This window comes from Mustela putorius, unplaced genomic scaffold, assembly GCF_011764305.1.
Source record: "Mustela putorius furo isolate JIRA1106 unplaced genomic scaffold, ASM1176430v1.1 tig00000578_pilon_pilon_pilon, whole genome shotgun sequence".
Classification (NCBI taxonomy): Eukaryota; Metazoa; Chordata; class Mammalia; order Carnivora; family Mustelidae; genus Mustela; species Mustela putorius.
The window spans coordinates 4,135,013-4,158,711 of NW_025421422.1; the positions used below are offsets into that span (position 1 = coordinate 4,135,013).

Sequence of the window (23,699 nt, forward strand, 5' to 3'; positions counted from 1 at the left end):
GAGTTATGGGACCCCACCTTATACACACTGCCTCCTTCATTTGGCTCATGTGCCTGGCATTTACCCAACAGCCATCGTCCACCACACCCCACTCCTAACAGACCCTCACTTGGTTCAGGTCTTTTGACCTTTCCCCCTTCTGCTAGAGGCCTGGACCTTGGCCCTGTGACCCAGCTCCCCACTGGGATGAGACCGGAGTCTGGAGACTTCTGGGAAAGGCTTCCTGGTCTCTAAAAGAGATACAGGAAGATCTGGTCCAGACTTCCTCTTGGCACTGTCACTTCTGGAGGTCGCGGCTGAAACAGCTGCAGCTGCCCAGTGGCTTCAAAGGAACTAGCTCCGAGAGATGGCAAAGATGTTTCCTTGATGAGGAGGCTGTACCACAGGTTAACCAAGCCTAGACTGCCCTACCTTGTAACTCCCTGTCATGCCAGGAAGAGATTTCCCTATTACTTGAGCCACTGAGTGCAGCTATTTGATTTAACCACACACCTACCTTTTAACTCAAGTGTGACCTACCTTGTGCTACTTTTCTTGTGTGCCTGCTGACTGCCCTGCCCAGATTAGGACAGGCGTCCCCACTGCGGTCCCTGTATGCCCCACCCCAGCACTTCTCTCACTCTGTTGCTACTCGTTTAATGGCCTGAGTCTTTCCCACGGTCTCCTTACCATTTGAGAGCATGGCCCCGAGTGCCCTGCTCACCTTGTCTCCCTGGTGTCTAGCACAGGATCTGGAGTTAGTAAATCACTTAATAAATATTTGCTGAATGAATAAATAAATAATGAACGCATAAATGGAGGCTTTGCCTCTTTGCAATCCCCAGCCCCCAGGCGACCCAACCTCACGAGTTTGGTAAACATTTGCCGCCCAGTCTGTCTGCCCAGTGGCTTGGAGTACCCTCAGAGCAAGGCACAGCCCTCCTCATCTGCCCCTTTTTCCACAGCAGGAGCTGCGAGGGTCATGCTAGTCTGGAACAGTGGCCGCTGATGCAGGATAACATCTCTAGCCCGGGATCTGGGGATGTCGCAACGTGTGTGACTAAGCAGTTTACAATTGCTTCCTGTCCAGCCAGCCAGATGGCTTTATAGCTGCCCTGTGCCCGCTCCCCGAAGCCATCAGCCAGCTGAGCTTCTAGCAGGAGATGGCCCTGGGGAGAGGAAGCCACATGGGGCCCTCACTGAAGAAGCTTGCAATTCTGCTGCCGAGGCTCCTATCATAAGAACGGGGCAGGTCTCTCACTGCCCCTCGATAAACTTCACTGTCTCCCTATGTATATAATGAGGGAGAGAGATGGGGGTAGCCTGTACTTGTCCTGCAGTTCCCAGATTCCCAGATTTCATGAACCAATACCATTTAAAGAAACCCTGGGGGCTAGCACAGTGTTGTCAATGTCCTACTTTGCCTTTTCTATTAAACCATCATCATTACTGACTCGTGGTCCCTCCAATGGGCCTCTACTCCAAAGCCAGGTCCTCTTTCCAAAGCATAAAATGTGTCAGCTCACGGACCATCACCATGCTCCCCACGATCTCGGGGTCACCGTCCCTGTTGTTTACTCTGCCCAGAAAGTTTCTCCTTGCCCGCTCTTTTCAGAATTGACCCTTTGACCCTTCCTCATCCTTCCGCTCTTGGTCCCATGTCATTTCCTCAGAGGAGCCTTCCTACGCAGATCAAATCCCTTACTGGAAGCTCGGAAGTCTGTACACCTTCACCTTATAGTGCCTGTTAGATCTGCAATGTTGAACAACTGATCTGCTTGTTTGAACAACTGATTAGTGCAAACTCCATAGGACCAGGGGACGTGTCTGTTTCACTGCCCACTTACATCTCCAGCACCTAATAAATCCAGGCCCTAGTATGCCGTAAGCGCCAGGCAAATATTTGTTGAATGAATGAATAAATCATAAATGGGCTTTTCAATCCCAAAAAAGTACAAAGGACATACACTAAAAATAAGTAGAAAGGCCTTAAAATAGAATGCGTTCACCCTCTGAAAAACTCAGTATAGGCCCTTAATTTTCTCATTTTGTCACAGAACAGAGAAAATCACGTGGAGGGGCAGCTTCTAGAAGTAACGCTCGGCTCTATTGTCCAAAGATTTGACGGTTGACACATCCAAAGATATAGGAAGGGAGGAGGGGGACAGCTTAGCTTCCTCTGGCCTTTTGCTATCCACAAGGGGATTCATTTAAAAACCACCCCGGGCAGAGTCAGAGCTTAACATGTAACCATTAGAGAAGCTGGCCCTATCGCTTCTCTGCCTTTTGGCTAAGATCAAGTGTAGAAGCTGGCCCTGCCTGTTGGGAGTACAGAGGTCCTGAACTTCTCAGGCAGACCCTAAACTGAAACTCAGGCCAGTTCCATAAAGACGGAGGCCTTACTGTCTTTTGATTTTCTCTCTGCACATACAGAGTAGGGGAGCCTGGCACCCCCCAACCCCCTGTACTCACCTCCTGCCCTTGTGCACCCGGCTCAGGTCCACTGAGTCTCTGCTGAACACGTCAAACTCGTCATTCTGGAAGACGTTGTGACGAGATGTCAGCAGGGGAGTCGGGTCTGGCTTCACTTGCCTGGAAGTGACCCAGAAATCAATTTAAGGGGGACTGATTGGTAAGCTGATACCTACCTTGTGCCCTATGGACACCCACCACGTTACCTCCATCAGATTCTCCACTCCCCCTCAACACAAGACACGATCTAAAGCACTGCTCCATCTGGCCCCTCCCTGGGGACACAGCCATCCCTCACTCAAGGCTCCCCCTTGGTCCCATGGGCTGGTCATATGGATTTTCTTCAAAGTTCCCTCCCTCACCGAACACTTGCAATAGTCTGACAAGATGGGTCCCTAAGAACACTCAACCCTTCTGGGCCTCAGTGCCCTCCTCTGTAAAATGGGCACAAAGTGGCTAAGGAACTTGTCCAGAGATGGAGCTAAGTTCCCTCCCTCACCGAACACTTGCAATAGTCTGACAAGATGGGTCCCTAAGAACACTCAACCCTTCTGGGCCTCAGTGCCCTCCTCTGTAAAATGGGCACAAAGTGGCTAAGGAACTTGTCCAGAGATGGAGCTAAGTTCATTCATTCAAAAAACGTAATTTGTTCATGGGAGAAACACCCATTTGCATACCCATCATTGCGGCCCTGTGGGCCTTCTGAGAAGCAGTGGGCCAAACTCTGAAAGGGAGGTGTGAGGAAAGTGAGAAGCGCTGGCCATCCTCCCTTGGGAATTGACTAGAAAGGTGACAATGACAGGGGCAGGCCAGAAATTTCGGCACTCTGAAAGGCTCGGCAACCCCTTTGTCACATGCCACATCGGTGCTCCAGTGAGGTGCTGCTGTGGGGGCACATGAGGACCCCCCAGGGACCTAAAGTTTTGAGGTTTTCCAGAGGAGGCAATCAATTACATGGCTGGTAAACGCTACCATGGGCAAGAGACAGAGGGCTGAGTTCTGGCACAGAAGGGGGAAGCAGAGAAGCCAAGAAGGGTCCCAGACAAGACCCCCAGAGCACCTCCAGCTGGGGCCATGCCACAGCCTGGGCACCAGGAGCCACCTCCCACCTCTCTCTCCCACCTGTCTAGGCTGCGGTCCAGCTGGCTGAGGGCTGGGGCCAGCCGCTCCTCCAGGAAGTTGTTGATCACCTGCTCCGGGTCATAGCCGTAGTGCTCTAGGCAGGCCAGAATGAAGCCCTCACCGAGGTCCGGCAGCAGGTCCTTCACTTGGGAGATGAGCGAATCCAGTTCCACACCACCCACGGGAGGGCCCAGGGCAGCTGCTGCCCCCATGCACTGTGGAGAAAGCTGGAGTGAAGGGGGGGGAAGACCGGGCCAGGTGGGTGAGAGGGCCACAGGCCCTGAAAAGCACAGGACCTGGTGTGAGCCTTGGCCCTGCCACACCTGGGCCAAGGATCTCAGCCTAGTGACTTAGGCCTTAGTCTTCATTCCTCCCCTGGGAAAAGGAGGGTTCTGTGACTTACTGGCAGAGCTACTTCTAGCTGTGTGACTTTGGGCAGGGCACTTCCGTTCTCTGAACCCGAGCTCCTTCCATATAAAATAGGCCTACTACCATACAGCTCATGGGGTTGTCTCAGATGGCTCGGAGAGAATCATTCACCCGAGGCACCGAGCACAGTGTATGGAGAAAACTAGACACTATGTAAATGGCCATGGCCTCTACTCGTCCTTAGCCAGCTCTAACACGTTGATGGAGAGGAATAGCACTGGAGAGGAATGGCAATCACCAGCCCTGGACCATGGGGAGCTGCTCCCCTTTGATTATATTCCTTTTAAGAAAATTTGTAAATCAAACAAACAACAATAAGAATCATCCATGTCAGGGGCACCTGGGTGGCTCAGTGGGTTGAACCTCTGCCTTCGGCTCGGGTCATGGTCTTGGAGTCCTGGGATCAAGCCCTGCATCAAGCTCTCTGCTTGGTGGGGGGCCTGCTTCCTCCTCCCCCTCTGCCTGCCTCTCTGCCCACTTGTGGTCTCTGTCAAATAAATAAATAAAATCTTAAAAAAAAAAAAAAAAGAATCGTCCATATCTCTGCTAAGAAGCCCAAATGGGGAAGAGTGCGGGAAAGGTGGAAAAGGACTGTCATTTTCCAAGGCCCTGTGGCAGTCATGGGCCTGAGTCTAACAGGAAGGAGAATAGCATCTGTTAACAGAGCACAGAGGGCTGGCTGGGTTTGGGGTGCTCCACACAACCCCTCTGGGAATCCCCACAAACTCGAGGAGGTAGGGATGGTGACCGTCCTCACTTAGAGATGGGGAACAGAGGCTAGAAGGGAGTGACGGCCACACGGCTGGTGAGTGGCAGGAGCCCTGAGCTGCCAGATCCCAGAGACTGGGTGGCCTTGATCCCCACATCACACAGCCTCCCGACATGCAGGGAAGAGTCCTGGGCTCAGTGGCCCATCTGTACAGCTGTAGACTGGGTGAGTTCTGGAAAAGCCTGGAGAGAAAGTGCTAGATTGGGGGCTTCGAAACTCGCTCAGTGGAGCTGTGCTGTGCTCTGGTGGGGAATCCAGGCTGGCCAAGCAGTGAGACCAGGCGCAGCTCTCCACTGCAGCCGAAGTAGTGCCGCGGCGATCTGCTCAGAGGAGCGCTCCAGGAAGGATTTCCCAAAGCTCCAGCACTTCACTTCAGAGGGGAAAAACTGGGGTTTTGGCAGCTGAAGTAACTTGCAGGACTCTCCACAGGCAGCTCGAGGCTGTCAATTCCAAAAGAAACCCTTTTCTCTGAGAGCGGTAACAGAGTAGGGGGAGAGATTTCCCGGAAAGGGCAAGGGAAGCCGGTGAAAACGCCGCTGCGGACACACACCTCGTCTTCCTCTGAGTTTTCCAGATGTGAGGACGGTCCCTCAACGGGCTCTGCCAGTGCAATGACCCCATTAGGATCCTCAGCCGCTGGCGGGTCTTTAGCATCTGTGGCTTTCCGACGGTCCACCCCTTCCCATGCACCTTCGACGGCCTGGAGGATGTAGGCAGTCCGCGTTTCGTCCCTGTTGACACGGGTTAAGGTGTCTCTCTCTTGGGGGCGGGGGCCTTCGCTGCCTCCCTTGCTCTGAGGCAGCATAGTTTCTCAATCCCTTTCTGGCACCTGACCCTGTGACTTGTGTTAGGGGCTATCTGAACTGTACCCAGTGGGCATCATGGGCACCTGGGCTGCGTGGGGAAGCAGGTCAGGCCACGACCATCCTGGCCTTAAAACCCAGTGCCTCACACTCAGCAGAGAGCAGGTCTGGATGAAGACAGGGCCAGGGGCACTCTGGGATGTGATATCTGGGGGAGCCAGCAGCTCCTCCTCTGCACTGACCCCTAGGAGGAGGGCCTAATGTGGGTCCTGCCACCCGGCTTCCTGTCCAACTAGCTGAGGGCTTCCTACAAAGGCTGGGGGCCTGGCTCTCCGCTCAGCAGAGAGCCTGCTTCTGCCTCTCTCTCTGCCTGCTGCTCTGTCTGCTTGTGATCTGTCAAATAAATAAAATCTTAAAAAAAAAAAAGGTTGGGGGCCCAGCGGGTATCCCTGACGCGAGCCTGAGCCACCTAACCCAGCCTCCAACATGGCCCACAGGCCCTCTTCCCTGCCCTTCCTCACTCTCTACCACTCCAGCACTGCCAAGCCCGACGTCTGGGTGTTGCCCTAGATGCCCTCCCACCCCTTCTAAACCGCACTCCCATTGGCCACACCTGGATGCCAGCCACAGCATCCCCACCAGTCCCTGGGCCTCACAGAGGTCCCAGGCCAGTCTGTTCTCTTCCCTGTGCCAGACAGAGCTTTTCCAAAGTATAAAACTGACCCTGTTACTCCCCGTTTCACACCTTTCGATGACACCCCAGTGCTTGTAGGACAGAGCCATGCAGACCAGCCATGCAGGTCTGCTCACCTACCACATCATAGTTTCTTCCTGCTAGACCCCGGTCCCCCAAACCCCACACCCCTAAGCCACATAAAATGTCTCAGAACTCCTCAGAAGGGCCTCTCTGTCCTCCATCTACTGGGAACACTTAGCCCTGGTCTTGGCCTCCTCCATTCTCTTCTGCTATTCTCAGCTTGGACAGCACTTCTGTCTCATAGCCTTACCCCGAGCTTGCTTATTTCCTTGTCTGTCTCCCCTCCTGCTATGAGGTCTGTGAGAGCAGGGCTGAGTCCATGTTGGTCACACAGGCCCAGACACTCAGTAAACACCTGCAGAACGCAGGCCTCTGACCCCACTCAGCTCTGAGGACCAGAGTAGTCATCTCCTCCAGAGACAGGGGCTGGGACTTTGGCGGGCATTCTGGAGACCCATGGGTTCTGGAGCTAAACCTCCCTCTGCTCCCCAGAGTCCTCGCAGCCCATCTCCAACTTGGTCAGGCCAGGTCCTGTCCCAGAGGCTGTGGGAGAAGGATACAAGACTGCCGAGGCCTGCTGGAGCAAGCTGACATCATCGGCCACAGGGAAGAGTGCATCGTAGTCCCGGAGGAACCTGTTGGCCAGGGAGCAGACAGAAGGGACAAGGCTGGGGCAACAGGGGCACTGGTCTGCTGCCCAACCAAGAACCTCAGACCAGGATAAGCATTTGGCAGAGGCTGTAGTATGTAAGGCCTCATGCCGACCGGTCCCAGCTCGGCTGCACTCACCTCTTCTCCTGCAGCAAGGAGCTGAAGATCTGAAGGAACTCTTCAATGAAGCCCTGAATGTTGTCACAGCTGGAACAGGACAGTAGGGCAGATGAGCTCGCTCGATGCAAATGATCTGGAACTTCCCTCCCTGCTCCTCTGCAAGGCCTCAGGCCAGTGAGAGGAAAGAGGCACGGGTCTCTTTTTCCCATCTCGGCTCAACGAGGAAGAGGGCAGAGGAAGAGAGGGGGATACCTCTGCTGGGCTAGCCACCTAGGCAGCTGCCACCAAGGACTTACCTGCTTTCCAGGACAGGGAGAAGGCAGATCTGGTTTATGAGGATGTGAAAAATCTCCAGTAGCTTCTTCCTAGAATGGGATAGCCTCTGCCACAGGTCCCCTAGCAGCCTTTGAAGGCCGGAGAGAGAGAGGGAAGGAAAAATATATAGAGAGATTAAGGAGATTAAAAAGGCCCAGAGGGAGCTTATTCTCAACAGTAGCAGGTGTCCCTCCCTAGGGCTGAGAATGCATCACAATGTGCTCTGGATAGCAGTTGGCAAAAGGCTACAGGCCCCCAGAGCCCAGTGGATTCCCCGGCTGCTTCTCTGTAAACAGTGGGTGGGAAACCGGCCCACCGATTACTAAGAGGTTGGAGCAACAGTGGAGGGGAAAAGCCTAGGATGCTGGGGCTGGGAGGCTGCTAGGCAGGGACACTCCATGGGGCTACCCCCTCGTTCTTAGAGATGGGGATGCTGAAGCCCGGGGAAAGCAGGGCCTCTCTCTCCCTGATGACAAGGCACTTAGTTTTGTCCCCTGCTCACTTGCTGTCTTCAAGCCTCCTCTTCTTCATTGCGGACTCCAGTTCAGGAATTGCGATTTCATAAAAGGAAGCCAGTCTGTGAAGGCACACATGGGGAGAGGGTGGGGTTAATTCCTAAATACCACACTTCTTCAGAAAAATCAACAGCAACCCATGGGAAGGGGAAAGGCCCATTTCTTGCTCCCGAGTTGTCACCACAGCAATTTGCTCCCAGAACCAGCCCGGCTCTTCCCCCAAGCTCACCCCAGATTGGGCCCCACTGTGGCTGGTCCAGGAAGAGCCACGTGAGAAGTGACCTGTAGCTCCTGTCCCCTTTCACCTGGGAAACTGAGGCCCAGATAGGCTCCTTCTCACAGAGCAATGAGAGAGCTCCTCAGAACTACTGAGATTTGCAAAACAAATGAGATCACTCTTTTTGTTTGCTCAACCCTGCCAGGAGCTCCCCACCTCCCATGACATCGAACTCTTAACAACTCTCTCTGGTACCATGCATAGCTGGCACGGAGCAGCCAACCTTGCTTCTCACCTCAGCTACATCACACCTACCCTCTTCCCAACTCAGATTCCAACTCCCTGTCCCAGCCACACGCTTCCTGGTGATGCTCACCCATGTGATAACTCCTTCCTGGAACTAGGTGCCCAGCACCCGATATATGTTACCCTTACAACTTAAAATGTAGCCGCCTCTCTTCTGTGGTCAAATTCTTCCTCTGAACATCTTAGGCTTCCCGAAGGCAGAACTGTAACCTCAGGGCCTAGAACCGCTGCTGAATTTGTGGCAGGCACTCTGCAAACACTTTACTACCCACTGGCTGGATTCTGGCAGCTTCTACGCTAGTGTAGTCCCGTACGCAGCAGAGGGTAACTGGGCCCAAAGAGGCAGGGTTTCTAGGCCCATGGCATGGCACCCAGAAAAAGACAGAGGGGGCAGTCTGGCCCAAGCAGATTCAGGTGTTGCCAGGATACATGGCTGGTGGGAGTGTAAACTGGAACAACCCTTTTGGGGGGCCATTTGGTGAGATCAAGGAGAATTTAAAATATACAAACCATCTGTTCTTGTGTTTCTACTTCTAGGAATATATTCCTCAGATGTACTTGCAAAGGTGCAAAATGATGTATGTGCAGCTATTCTTTGTAACATTTTTCTGGAATAGCAAACAACTGAAAAAAATCTGAAGGTCAGTCTATGGGGTCTGGTGTTCCATACAGTACAACAGAATTCTATCCAGCTGCACCAAAGATGGAGGTTGTTTTGTGTCCTGACACACATTAATTTGAAAAATAAAATGTATCCAGCCTCTAGAACTGTGAGAAATAAACTTCTATCGCTGAACAAATGAATTATTTAATTAAATAAAATGCAAACAGTACATATAGTACTCATAATAGGTCAGCAGTTAATTTAAAAGGCAGGGAGTGGGGACGCCTGGGTGGCTCAGTTGGTTAAGCAGCTGCCTTTGGCTCAGGTCATGATCCCAGCGTCCTGGGATTGAGTCCCACATCGGGCTCCTTGCTCAGTGGGGAGCCTGCTTCTCCCTCTGCCTCTGCCTGCCATTCTGTCTGCCTGTGCTTGCTCTCCTCCCCCCCTCTCTCTGATAAATAAATAAAATCTTTAAAAAAAAAAGGCAGGGGGTGGGGGTGGGCACCTGGGTGGCTCAGTCCGTTAAGCATCTGACTCTTGGTTTCAGCTCAGGTCTCATTTGCAGGAGTGTGGGGTCGAGCCCCACACGGAGCTTTGCGCCCAGCAGGGAGTCTCCTTGAGATTCTCTCTCTCCCTCTGCCTCCACCCCTGCTTGTGCTCTCCATAAAATAAATAAAATCTTCAAAAAATAAATAAATGAAAGGATGACGGGGGTAATATGTAATATGTATATCTCTGGAAAATGCCACCAAAAATCCCTAACAACAATGGTGGTGTGTGAAAACGGGACTGGGGAAGGGGAAGAGGTAGACTGCATTTTATGTATTCATATATACACTTTACTTTTATTATTATTGGTTTTACTTATTTTAAGTAAGCTCTACGCCAAATGTGGGGCTTGAACTCAGGACCTAGAGATTAAGAGTTTCATGCTCTACTGACTGAGCCAGAAGCCCCTCATTATATATTTTGAGTTTTGAGCCACGTGAATGTATTACTTTTTCGTAAGATTACATGACAAAGAGTTACTCAGATATACTTGAGGATATCTGGGAGGAAGGAGGTTGTCCTGAGAGGATTAGCCACAGAGCTATTTGGTGGCTGTAGACCCTTCTAGAAAGTTGCGGGCACTGAGATGGCTGCGTTTGCTCACCGGGCGTTCCTGGCCTCCGACACAGTGAGAACACTCTGGGCCAGCCCGGAGCTGTTTGTGGGTCAAAGGCAGTGTCACTTGTAGCCAACCCTGTTTTCCTTTCTTCCTCCCTCCTCACTCTGACATGGGTGGAGCCGCTCCCCGGCCTTTACTGTTCCTTGCAGGAAAGTCAGTTCTTCCAAAAATTACCCTCTGTTTACACAGACCCTTTCAAAAGCAATCTGTTACCATGTTTGGGAAGATGCTTTAACAAAACAGGAAAATGCCTATGGGGGCACCTGGATAGCTCAGTCGGTAGAGCATGTGATTCTTGATCGTGGGGTTGTGAGTTTGAACACCACACTAGGGGTAGTTTACTTAAAAAAAAAAAAGAAAAGAAAAGAAAAGAAAATGCCTATGTAAGTGAAGATAAGCAGGATACAAAATCCTAAAAATAGCATGATCCCTCATAGTGATTTTAATTTTTTACCTTTGGAGATTTCCCAAATTTCCTATGAGCATTTGCCATTTTAACCATGAGAAAAGATACCTTTTCAAAAAGGGGATGGCAGAGCACCTGGGTGGCAAGGTTGTTAAGCCTCTGCCTTCTGCTCAGGTCATGATCCCAGGGTCCAGGGATCAAGCCCCGCATCAGGTCTTCCTGCTCAGCTGGAAGCCTGCTTCTCCCTCTTCCACTCCCCCTGCTTGTGTTCCCTCCCTCGCTGTGCCTCTGTCAAATAAATAAATAAAATCTTAAAAAAAGGGGAGTGGGGATTGCCACAGGCCTATCCTAACACCTTTCTTCAGGAGGAGTGCTGACTGGTGCTTTATTCTAACAACCTCTGGGAGGCTGATTAGTCCTCACATGCGACCTTCTCGAGCTGAGGGGACCCAGGAGGGGTCAGAACACCAGCTGCCCTCTCTGACACAGGTCAGTGCTAGATAAGTTTTGTTGAGTGGGTGAGTAAAACGACTGAATGGACTGGTGGCTGAGCACATAGAGTTGGGCAGCTCCCAGGAGCTCCTGCAAACGCTGGGGAGATGTCTGGCAAGAGTAACAGCCAGAGGCCACTGAGAACAGGCCAGCACTACCCCCACATCGTTCCCTGGCAACATGCAGGTTACCAGCCCAGGCCTGTGCACCCCTTTCTCGCTGCACAAGGAACAGACAGATGCCTGTGAAGCTAAGTGTGCAAGGAGGGTCTCCCTCCCTACATCTTTCCTCATCCTGGCAGGATCTTTCTATAACTCCTTTGGATAAAAGCTCCCAGTGGCTCCCTATTGCCTAAAGAACAGAGGCCCCACTCCCTGCCAGTGACGTCAGGGATCCTCACAATCCAGCTTTTACCAACCTCTCCAGAGTGTCTCTTGTTAGCTGCTCCTTTTCCTGCTGCTTTGGGCCCTGCCTCATCCCACTCCACTCCCTGGCTCTCCCTGAACACCCTCTGGGGTTTCTTACCCTTGTTCTGCCTGCTGGAGTAATCCTTCCATCTGGAAGGTTCCTGTCCATTCTAACTTAAAGGCCATCATGAAATCTCTTACTTCACCAGGTGGAATTTTGCCTCCCTCCTCTGTGTTCCCAGAGTGCTTCATAATATGGCCACAGCAGCCAGACCCACATGTGAGCTTATCTGCTTGTTTCTTTGAGTGTGCTCTGCTCGAGACCAGATGCTGAAGTCCTCAGACCCATTTTTTTTTTTAAGATTTTATTTATTTATTTGATAGGGAGAGAGAAAGAGCAAGAGAGAGCACAAGCAGGGGGAGCAGCAGGCAGAGAGAGAGGAAGAAGCAGGCCCCCCGCTGAGCAGGGTGCCCAATGCAGGAACTCGATCCCAGGACCCTGGGATCATGACTCAAGCCAAAGGCAGACGCTTAACCATTTGAGCCCCCCAGACGCCCACCTCAGACCACTTCTTATGATCTGTTACCCTTTGTGCCTGCCCATGAGAGGGGCTTTGAAATCAAGGAACTGAACTTGGGTTTTTTTTCTCCCTTATCTAGTTCTTAGCCAAAAATGGGAACTCTTGGGGCGCCTGGGTGGCTCAGTTGGTTAAGCGACTGCCTTCGGTTCAGGTCATGATCCCAGGGTTCTGGGATCAAGCCCCACATTGGGCTCCCTGCTCAGTGGGGATCCTGCTTCTCCCTCTCCCTCTGCTGCTCTCCCTGCTTGTGTCTCTTGCTCTCTCTGTCAAATAAATAAATAAAATCTTATTAAAAAAAGGGGGGAGAATGCTTCTAAAATGCAGGTTCCATGGCACCTGGGTGGCTCAGTCGCTAAGTGTGTACCTTCTGCTCAGGTCATGATCATAGGGTCCTATGATCAAGCCCTGCATCAGGCTCTCTGCTCAGCAAAAAGTCTGCTTCTCCCTCTCTCTCTGATCCTACCCCCTGCTCGTGCTTGCTCTTGCTCTCTTCTCTCAAATAAATTTTTAAAAGTTTTAGGAGAAAAAAAAAGATAAAATGCAGGTTCCACACAAGCAGGAGCCTTACCTGTCTTCTTCACTACTGTATCTCCAGGCTGGAAGAACGCCTGGCACATTCTAAGTACCCACTAAATATCTGCTGAATGAGGATGTCAACTAGCACCTCTACTTGAGGAGTTGGAATTACCGCTGTACCTGTAACAGAAGTCGTGTTTCTGGAAGGTTTGGCAAGCCAAGGGGAAGATATCCAGAAAGGCCCAGAGCGTTGTGCAGGTATCACAAAGGTAGAGAACAATGTCTTTTAATTCCTGTTGCCAAAAGAAAACACTGCATTATTTTCCTCCACCCCCATACACAGCTCTGTGGTGGGTATGAGACAAAGTTGACAAAACTAGTGGGAGCCAAAAGGCAGCTGCCTTGGGCGGGCAGGGAGGCGGGAGGGGGAGAGATCAGTGGAGATCTGTGTGAAGACTGGCTGGTCCGTCTCTAGAAGCACGATCTGGACCAGTTACTCAACCTTCCTACCTCAGGTCTTGCTACCTTAGCTCCGACGGGCAGCCAATTACTTCTAATTCTAGCGTAATAGAGTTCTCTCTTCTGAGCTGAAAGACCTGAAGACAACGCTTGTGCTCCTACACAGAAGGTACGTCCCACTGACGACAAGAATATCAAGTCCATACAGAACACGGAGTACATTCTTACATGTGTTCTGGAGTCTCTTGACCACTCTGAAAGGTAGGCTGAGCAGCTATTCGGATCTCTATCGTACAGATTAGGAAACTGAGGTTTCAGCAGGTAAAATGACTTGTTCCCACAGAACTTGGTGTGCCTCCTTCTGAAATACCTGTTTAATGCCCATTTTCCCACGAGGCTGTGAGTTCCAAGAGGGCAGCCGATGGCTGCCTCTTTCTTGCTCTATCGCCAGTGTTTAGCGTAAGGCCTGACACAGGTCTGTGTTCCTTATTCACCTCTGGCTTAGACTGCAAATCCCATGCCTGCTTCTGCCCTGCTGCATTACCCTGAAGGCTCAGCACCTGCTGGAGCCTCCTCAGTACAAATTTGTGGACCCAACACAGGGCTCGATGAATAACACGAATGAGCTCATTGTGCTGAGCTATGTGAAGACTGAACCTCCCTCTCAGAACTCTAGTTCCCTGTTCCTTCCACTGCCTCATAAAGAAGCTCCCAGGGAAAAATACAAAGCCTACTAAAATGCTCTAAGCCTATGTGATGGGACTAGCTGCTTCTGGAGTTGGGGAAAAGGGTCACAAGCAGGGGAAGGAGCTGTGGGGTCCTCTGCTGGCCCAAACCAGGCTGGGCTGAAGGGCAACCTCACCAGGAGAGGCATGTCGCTGGGGGTCAACCGGCCCCTCTCCTCGAGTTTCTGGGGCGTGGCGCTGGCCCCGTCCCCTTGCAAACCACAGTGCTGGAGGATATTGCTGAAAACCTGTGAAACACAAGAAGGGGTCCTCCTACATCCTGTCGAACCAGCAGCTAGGACCCTTGACCTGCAATCGGGGATGGGAGATCTGGAAGCTGCCTTAGAATCTTTCGAGTATGGGCCAGTGTTTCCAAGAAACCAGCTGAGAGAATGCCAGGACACTGGGTTAGAGTGGAAACACTAAAATCGGGATGATAGGGGTTATTCTTCTTACAGGATTGTGGAGAGGATTAAAAACACAAAATGTAGAGGGGCATATGGCTGGCTCAGTTCGGAAGAGCTTATGGCTCTTGATCTTGGGGTTGTGAGTTTAAGTCCCATGATGGGGGCTCAAATAAAAAAAATTTATTTTACTTAAGTAAAACTAAAAAACAAACAAACAAACAAACAAACAACACATGTATGAAAAGCCCCCAGAAATTATCAGAATTTATCAAATTATTCAGAAATTATCTGAATGAATATGCTGGGCAAGTATATGGTAATGAACATTTAAGATACACTTTCAACAATATATGTTTTGGATCCTCTGGAGATGGCAATTTATGGAAATATATTGAAATAAAAAACAAATCAATGGTGTGAAGAAAACAGCCCATCGTAAAATCACATAAGTCCTGAATTCACTGTACCATCTGTAAGGAAGCTAGCACATAACTACCCTAAATGTTATCATGAATAGTAGAGTCTCTTGGTGGTGGGATGATGGGTTAATCTTCGAGTTTTTGTTTCTTATTGGTTGTTTATATTTTCTAAATTTTCTACAGTGAACATTATTATATTCTAAAATAGTTTTATAGACTTTTAAAACTCTTATTTGAGCAACACAGGCCTCTTAAAGGGGTGTCCTTAGAGGCTTGTGGCTGTTGGTAAACAGCACACAATTTAAGCTCTTTTTGTATGAATGCTAGACAGCCCTTAGATTCCAGTTCTGTTCAAGTGGGGAAAAGGGCAAATTTGAAAGGGTGTGCTGAGGCACAAGACCAGAGACTGTCTGGAGATGGGGCTAGAGAGGGGTGGGGAGTAAATATTTCTCCACGCTATTCTAAGAAAGTCCAGGGCCATGCCATAGGGTTGGGGAGGGGATGTGGGCAGGGATGAGAGCTGGTACCTGAAGGATGGTGGGCATGGTTTCATCCAGGTCATTATAGTAACTGGGCTGCTGCGTAAAGATGTTTCCTGAAAAGAGAAAAGAAAGGTAGGGATTCGGAAAAGAGGGTGGGGGAGGGGAGGACACATTACAAATGGTTGCCAGCATGTTCTGTGACCTTTCTCCCCTTTCTTAAGCCTGTCTGCACTAGAGCAGTCCTGGCCCCAGGCCCTGCTGGCACAGAGCTTTGGCCCAACTCAGTACAATTTAACCTTTTAAGCACCTCTGCCTAGCGAATTACATCAAAGGCCTACTCTGGGAGCAACTGGGTGGCTCAGGTCATGATCCTGGGGCCCTGGGATTGAGCTCCTTTTCGGGCTCCCTGCCCAGTGGGGAGTCTGCTTCTCCCTCTGCTTCTGCCCCTGCTTGCATTCTCTCTCATTCTCTAATTTAAAAAAAAAAGAAAGAAAGAAAGAGGGAAAATTTAAAAAAAAAGGTCTGCCCTGGTCAAACCAGCTCATGCTGAAATCCCCAGGGAGTTATCATACTTGGGCACCGTGCCTTAGATGACAGCATTGGCTTTGGAAGTGGGAGTTAGTCATCCAGGAAAATCAGGAGATATGATCTCTTTGCTCAAGAAACCTGGATGCTACAATCCAGGACTCTTGCAGGCCACACCTCTAATAATGTGAGGAGACTCTACGGAGAAATTTGTCTGGAAATTCTCTTACCCTCTGTTTTTGAATATGTTAGCCATATTAACCTACCTTCCTCCAAGGGGAGAGGCCTGGAAGGGACCTAGAGACAGGTTTACCACGCATTTGCAGTTGCTCCTATAAAACAAAGCTCCTTTCCAAATGTTTACTACCTCCGAGCACTGCTGTTGCTGTGAGTGCGTAGGTTAGAGCATATGGTAACTGGAACAGAGACCAAGTGTTCCGGCTGCCCAAATGGCGCGGGGGGAAGGGAAAATCATAGCTAGCCAGGAGACATGCTAATGCAAAATACCAACACCCTTAAGAAGAGGCCAGGGTTCTTCAGCCCACCACAATCCTAATGGCAAAGGCTGGCTGTCAGGCTGTGCTGAATTCTAGCCATCCTTTGTCTTTGGGCAGGTCTGTCCTTGGTTTCCTTAATGAAAACCAAGGGACGCCCTTGCCCCATCCTTGAGGATTTGAAAATCCATGGGATCAAAGGCCAGATGGGACTGGGTGAGGAAGCAAGTCACTATGTAGCTGAACTTTCTGTTAATGATTTCTTGGATGCCCCTTCATTCCTTGACTCCACAAAGCAGAGTTTTCCAAGCACGAGCTTGCTCAGGGTATCCCACCTTCAGAAGGGTGCTGATCCCTCAACCTGTGAAGGTAGTCCCTGACCATCTGTGGCCACCTCCTACTCTTAACAGCAAGCAGGGACTGAGCTGTCTCCCCACCAACTTCTGTTCTTTCTCATAAAACCCTCCCAGCCAATGGCATCCTCAAGGTCAAGTCTGAACTCCTGACCAGAGCACAGAGGGCCATATGAGATCTGGCCCAGAAAGCACCTCCACGCACCCTCTCTCCATTTCCTGGGCTTAATTCTCTCTTGTACCTCCTCAACCTCAGAGAACAAGCCCTGTCCCCTCCCCTTGCCTGGAGTGACCTCCCAGAGTTGAGTCCACCATAAGGCAGGTGTCACCTCCTTCAGGCAGTGCCTCCTGACTCTGGCGTCAGGAGCCAGTCTCCCCCCACAGTACCATACAGTAGACCCCACTGCACCCTAACCACCTGACCCGGGGTAGGGCACTCTTTCATAATCCTTCTAGTGCTTGTGTCTGAGTAACAGGGATGTTTTACAAGCATTAAAACAGATAACATTTCACAACTAACCCTTTCCTCTCCTTTATCTGATCCGGTGATGGTGAAGATCTGACTTGAGATCTCTTAAAGAAACAATTAAGAAGTAAGGGACAATGGTAGCATCCTTCTCAGACTAAAGCAGTTAAGTAATGCAGGGTGAAGGGAAGGGATTGCCAAAGAGATCAGTGTAGTCCTTGATGGGGCCAAGGCCTGACGTACTCCTGCTTTCACAAAATACCTCCAAGAGTCTAACTGGAAGGCCCTGCTTTCAAAATCACACTTCCTGATTTAGTACACTAATCTTGAGGTTAAAAAAAAAAAAAAGTAAGGTGTGTTTGTGTAGGAAGGTTGAGGGGGGTGGGAGGGTACCCGGTAAGGACTGGGTTTCTGCCCACAGGACAAATGTCCAGTCCCTTTGTTCCCTCCTTCTCTCCCTTGTCAACACTCTTACTACAGCTGATTTGCTTGGCTCAAAAGCTTCTGAAGTAGAGACATTGGAGGCTGCCCCTTGTTGTGCCTTCCGCTCAAGGGCTGGAAAGACAGCTGCTGTATGTGTGTGTGTGTGGTGGGGGGCGTGTATGTGCACGTGTGTCTCCAGGCCCCTCCTCCACACCAACACCCCCCCCCAATGCACACATGATGAAGGGGCTCCTGATGCCTGGTCTGCCTTCTTTTCCATGAACCACCCTCTAAGAGCCAAAGAAAAGACTCTCCTAAATGAGGCAATTAAGGGTTCTCAATCTGTGGGACAAAAACATTCTACAACACTTCAAAATTTATAAGGGAGTATGTTCTTCTAGGGACAAACTTTCATTTAATTCTCAAAGAAGTCATTGACTCAAAAAACTAGGACCTTTCTCACCCACCCTTGCCCACCTGGAATTGCAGGCAGAAGTCCTTTCCCCCTAAATCTGCACAGTATCTCACACCCCACAGATCTAACACTGACTGTACCTCCACTTGCAACACGGCCCCCCCCACCTCCACCCTCCACTTTTCCTGCACCTGACACCAGTTTTCTCTAGAATTGTTGATGTCTTGCTCTAGCTCACCTCCCTAAACTCTGCTTTATTCTACCTCCAGGATGTCCTCTTCAGTCAACCCAGGCTCTCACCTTCAAACCCACGCTGAAGTACTAGCCTCCTCCTCAGTCTCCTGTCACCACCCTTCCCACTGGCACGCTGCCAAATTAACTATACCATCAGACAGCTCTTCTCCACAGCTCCCGTGGCCTCATTCCAGTAAGAGCTCACAGTAACCCGGAACTTATAACGAGCCAGGCACTATACTAATCCTCACAACCATCCTATCAGATAGGTAGGGAATTCGTCTTCCCATTTTTCAGATGTAAAAACTGAGGCTCTAGTGGTTGACTGATCTGGACAAAGTAACACAGCCAGGAATAGGGTTGGGGTGTGAACTGGGCAGAGCCTGCCTTCTGAACCACCATGCGATACCGTTCCCTCAGTGCTAACGGCTGGCATAGAGTCCTCCCCGATCCGGCCCCAGCTTCCCCTTCCCCATCTCCTGTTGTTGCCCTCTTTCCCCATCTCCTGTTGTTGCTAACTATCTTTCATGCCTGATTTTACTCACTCACTCCATGCTCTCTGTCTATAGTAACATTATGAAGAGCTTTTCTCTGGGAAAATAAAAGAATTGAACTGATGATCAGGGAACAATTAGATTTGAATGAAAAACCAGACACCATTTCAATGAAAAGGCTGGATGTGAAATTTCATATACGTTATGCTCTGACATGGTTTTCAAAAACACGCAGAGAAAAGACTGGAAGGAAATTATCACCCAATGATTGTCTATGGGTGCCAGAATTTGGTAATCGTTTTCCTGCTTCTTTTTACTTTATATTCTCCCCAAACTTTTTAAACTAACCTGTATTACCTTTATTATTACTTTTTCATTAGGAGGAAGAAAGGAAACCATTTTAAGGGACAAGTTAGCTTTGAAATTGGGCATTTGGGAAGACTATGTCCTATAATCTCAGGGTGAGGAGGGCTGACAGTGGTGTCCTGCCTAACGCTAGGGTGTTGTTCCCTCTGCAGCATCCCAACCAAGCTTCAGTCTCTGACTGACCCCCTCCAGCCCACTTCCTCATGATGGGATCCAACTGCTGAAGTCATTCCTTTCTCAACCCAAAAGAGTCCTCTCTGAACTCAGTCTCCAACTGATCTCAGCAACAATGCAAATCATGAGACTTCTGAGGCAGCCCCAATATCCCTGAGGCAGGGAGTGACAAAGAGGAAGAGCTGGAGAGTCAGGCCTCTGTGACATAAATCCCAGCTTGGCCACTTATCAGTCATGAGCTCTCGGGCAAGTGCCTTACATTTTAACCCCAGTTTCCTTGTCTGTAAAGAGGGATGATTACAGAGCCAATCCCAGGACTGCCGTGAGGATTAATTAAGATCACATACAAGGAGCTCGGCAGAGTGACAGGCCCCCAGTGAGTGCTCACCTAAAGGTGAGCAATCACTGCTATTCTTATTGTCACCACAGAAACAAACCTGCCCACTCCTTCAACAGTTTGACATGTGGCCTAATACTAAGACCCTTGAGGGACCGTGGGGTCCAGTATGGTCTCCACTCTCCCATGGCCACCTAGTTGTGTCTTTCGGAGTTGAAAGACACATACCTGCTAAGTCAGGTCCAAACCCCATTTGCCACTGCAGTTCTGAATTCCCCTGTGCTCATCTAGATGCTCTAGTTTGGCCTGTGGGGGCCAGCTCTGTGCAGCCCTCCAGGCCCTGTGCCCTACATACCTATCATCTTCTGGAGCAAAGGGGAGTTCCCTTTTCCAAAGAGCACGCAGAGGTCCAGGATCTTTGGGATGTCAAACAAGAAGTTATTGTAGAGGATTTCTCCAAATGCAGAGGGGGAAATGAAGTGATCCTAAGGAACAGTGCAGAGAGAGAGGATGAGAGACCTTTCAAAAGCATACTCTTGGTAAAGTAATAGCAAGCTCACAAGGAACAATGGGGGACTGGCTAATAAATGAAGGTCCATCCATACTGCGGGCATGTCTGAGCCTCATATATTGACCTGAAGCAACAGCTGTTCATTTTAATGTAAAAAGAGGCAAAAACACGCTATTAAATAGTTGGTTGGGCATTCATTCTAAAATATTTATGGGTTGGGGCGCCTGGCTGGCTCAGACAGTAGAGCATGCAACTCTTGATCTTGGGGTCTTGAGTTCAAGCCCCACATAGGGCATAGAGCTTACTAAAAAAAAAAAAAAAAAATATATATATATATATATATATATATATTTGTGGATAAATTACTATGATGTTTGGAATTGCTTTAAAATACTCCAGGAGGGGCGCCTGGGTGGTTCAGTGGGTTAAAGCCTCTGCCTTCAGCTCAGGTCATGATCCTGGGGTCTTGGGATCAAGCCCTGAGTTGGTCTCTCTTCCTCAGCAGGGAGCCTGTTTACCCCTCTCTCTCTGCCTGCCTCTCTGCCTACTTGTGATCTCTCTCTGTGTGTCAAATAAATAGATAAAATCTTTAAAATATATAAATAAATAAAATAAAATACTCCAGGAAAGGGGTGCCTAAGTGGCTGGCTCAGTCAGTTAAGCATCTACTATTGATTTTGGCTCAGGTCATGATCTCAGGGTGGTGAGACTGAGCCCTGTGTTAGGCTCTGTGCTGGGTGTAGAATCTGCTTAAGGGGCGCCTGGGTGGCTCAGTGGGTTAAAGCCTCTGCCTTCGGCTCAGGTCATGATCTCAGGGTACTGGGATCGAGCCCCACTTCGGGCTCTCTGCCCGAAGGGAGCCTGCTTCCCCCTCTCTCTGTCTGCCTCTCTGCCTACTTGTGATCTCTCTCTCTCTGTCAAATAAATAAATAAAATCTTTAAAAAAAAAAAAAAGATTCTCTCTCTCCCTCTGCCCTTCCCCTACCCTGCCCCTGCACTCTCATGCTCTCTCTCTCTCCTTCAAAAAAAAACCAAAAAACAACAACAAAAAAATTCCAGGATGGGGGGACCCTCAGGGGAAGAAAGAAAATAAAAGTGGCAAAATACTGATAATTGTTGAAGTTGGGTGATAGGTAGGTACATGGGGTTCATTATGCCTTTGCATATATTTGAAAGTTTCCACACTACAATAAGTTTTTTTGGGGAAAAAAAGCAAGATCTTATTGTAAAAATAAATATGGACTCAAACACACACAAGCATATTGAAAGGAAAATAATTCCATGAAGGAACACATACCATAACGGTGGTTATATTTGGGGAAAGGGATTTTCTGGTGGCTTTCACTACCTACAAAATATTTCTGCAATGTTTGAGTTGTTTAGAGAGCACATTATTTTGAAAACTGGGGGGAGAAAAGTAAAGGTTTTTAAAAAGCACATAAAAGTTCCTTTAACAAATCAGAATCAATGTTTTCACCCTCTGACGCATGAAAAATGGCACAGTCACACATCAACTGGCAAAGGGCCCTCAGCTCCCATTGATGAAAACACCGGATGTAACGCAGACCCAGTGAATTCACAGATAAGGGGGGTGGCCACAGATTTCTTCCCTAAAGGTGGAAATGAAGGCAGAGGGGAGACGAAGAGGAAACTCGATACTTCCAGAGCCTTCCTTCCCAGGGGCGGGAGAGTCTGGCACAGAGGTGCTGGGTGTCTGGCAGCACCCTGTCGTGGGGCCAGGGGCTTACTTTGGATTCCTTGTGAGTGGACATGCGGAGGAAAGTGAGGAAAACACTTCGATGGAGGCGTTTCTGCATGTCAACAACTTCAGGGGCCGGGGCCACCCACTCATCGAACTTTCGGGGGACATAGCGCAGATAGGAGTCCAGGCACTTCTGCAGGGTTTCATCGAAGATAACCTGTGCCAGACAACAGATCAGAGCGAGGATTTGTCACTGAGGCGCAAGGGCTTGTGGGTGGACTGTGCAGGGGCTCACAGGCCTACCAGCCCTGGCCTAAGGCAAACACTCCAACCCCGAGGGACTAAGGAGGTATGAATGAGGGCTAAACACAAATTTCTAAACACGTGGGAAGGCGTTGTGTAAACATCGTTAAGATTGTGATACAAGACAGAGCAATCCAAACCACAATTTGCTGTTAAGGATCCAGTGTAAGAAGTAGGGAAAAAAGCATCTCCTAGGGGGGAGAAAAACAACAACAGCAACCAACCAACGGCATGTCATGTGCTTTGTCTTAGTGTTAATTTTGATAGAATGTTACCTGGCACCAGAATTTATCGTGAGGCAAGGCCAGGAGCCAGTCGAGGTCATTGGCTACGAAGGTGGCGCGTTCCAGGTACTCCTCCACTAGGGCGGGAATGTTGTCTTTAGGGGGCGGTTTGTATAACACAAAATACCGGTCTGCCTTCTGCTCGGGGTGCTACGGATCCAAAAACCACGTGTTAACGTGGCAGAGGTTAGTCAGCGAGGGCCCATTTGCCAACCCACAGCAATGACAACACTTGGCTGTTCCAACCGGTGACCCTCCAAGGAGTTTTTAAGCATAAAGAACCAAGTGTCTTTAACAAAGGGGGCTTGGTTGCACCCAGGGAACACTAGGCAGGCATTAAAAACCATGTGTTTTGGAGGATATTTTAATGCCATGGGGAAAGGTCAAGGCAAGAGAAAGCAGGGATATAAACCTATTTAATAAAACCAGTTTGGGGAATTTTTAAAGAAGTATATATTTTTAACACAGATTAAAAAAAAAAAACAACCGACCTGCGCGGGGTGGGGGGCTCAAGATACCAAAGCTAATAGTGGTTATCTTTGGTGGAGGAGATTATGACCATATTATGACTGGAATACATTTTCCAGTTTAAAAAACACATACACGTATTATTTTTTAAGTTATTTTGCAATTCTACAAGGCAGGCATGCACATCTTTTCTTTCAAAACTTACAACCCTGTAGAGAAGGTGAGATTCCTGGGGCCACACGCCCAGTCCCTACATCCTCCCAGGAGTGACCACTCAGCATCAGGTGAGTGTCCTTGCAAACCTTTTCTAGGCTTTTACGGGAAAAATATGCCCATATAAATATGTGAGATCTATTTTCTCTCTTATATAAATAGGACCATACTGTATGTATCATGCTATATCCTTCTTAGAATTGGGGGAAAAAAAAAAACTTGGTAACTTTTCTCTTTTAAAGAAAAGAACGCTAATCAAGTAATTGCAGGTCTCAGCTTAGAATCACAAGTTCTCTCTCCCAACCCTTACCTTGCCATGAACAAACCTTACTTTGTTCACCATTAAGATGAGATGATGAGCTCAGTTTTCTCCTCTGACTACATAACGGCTGCTTTCTCCGGGGGAAGTGGAAAGAGGAGGAAGGCTGGGCAAGGTCTCAGTGGTTATCAACCACAATCCACCTACTTCCAGGTCTGTCAGTCCAGTGGGACAGGAAAATCATGATGGATTGGTCAGTTTCCTCAAGAACCCCCTATGCCTCAGTACAGCCTGATAAGAGTTTTCAAACTGTGGAGTCTTTGGGTTCCATAAGGATTCCTCGGGAAGGGGGTCCCCATCAGGTGGGTCTTCGGGACCCCGCCCCCATGGAAATCAGAATTTATATAGTGGGCTTCCAGGGACAAGCTTTTTGAAAAAGGGACTCCTGCCAATTGAAACAAGTTCAAAACTACTTTCTTGGACCTAAATTATCTCCTTGGTTTCCAAGCTCCTCCCCTCGTCTTTCTGTCGACACCTCATCTCTTAGGTTACTTCTC

At 49.4% G+C, this 23,699-nt stretch overlaps 1 protein-coding gene across 12 annotated transcripts in view; it reads right to left on the minus strand.

Annotated features, from left to right (window-relative positions):
* The window catches only part of ASCC2 (activating signal cointegrator 1 complex subunit 2), a 41,179-nt gene that overhangs the window by 9,366 nt on the left and 8,114 nt on the right, over nt 1–23,699 (minus strand). For 4 of the 12 annotated variants that reach the window (XM_045081517.1, XM_045081514.1, XM_045081525.1 and 1 more), the window contains 13 exons: nt 22,194–22,352; nt 21,662–21,832; nt 19,758–19,887; nt 15,167–15,234; nt 13,951–14,061; nt 12,810–12,922; nt 7,920–7,994; nt 7,399–7,506; nt 7,121–7,267; nt 6,892–6,966; nt 5,322–5,502; nt 3,574–3,800; nt 2,452–2,571 (listed from right to left, as the gene is read on the minus strand). In XM_045081517.1, coding sequence (XP_044937452.1) covers nt 2,452–2,571; nt 3,574–3,800; nt 5,322–5,502; nt 6,892–6,966; nt 7,121–7,267; nt 7,399–7,506; nt 7,920–7,994; nt 12,810–12,922; nt 13,951–14,061; nt 15,167–15,234; nt 19,758–19,887; nt 21,662–21,832; nt 22,194–22,352 — 1,685 coding nt within the window. The remainder of the gene's footprint in view (nt 1–2,451; nt 2,572–3,573; nt 3,801–5,321; nt 5,503–6,891; nt 6,967–7,120; nt 7,268–7,398; nt 7,507–7,919; nt 7,995–12,809; nt 12,923–13,950; nt 14,062–15,166; nt 15,235–19,757; nt 19,888–21,661; nt 21,833–22,193; nt 22,353–23,699) is intronic. The other 8 variants (XM_045081523.1, XM_045081526.1, XM_045081522.1 and 5 more) reach the window with 6 other exon arrangements.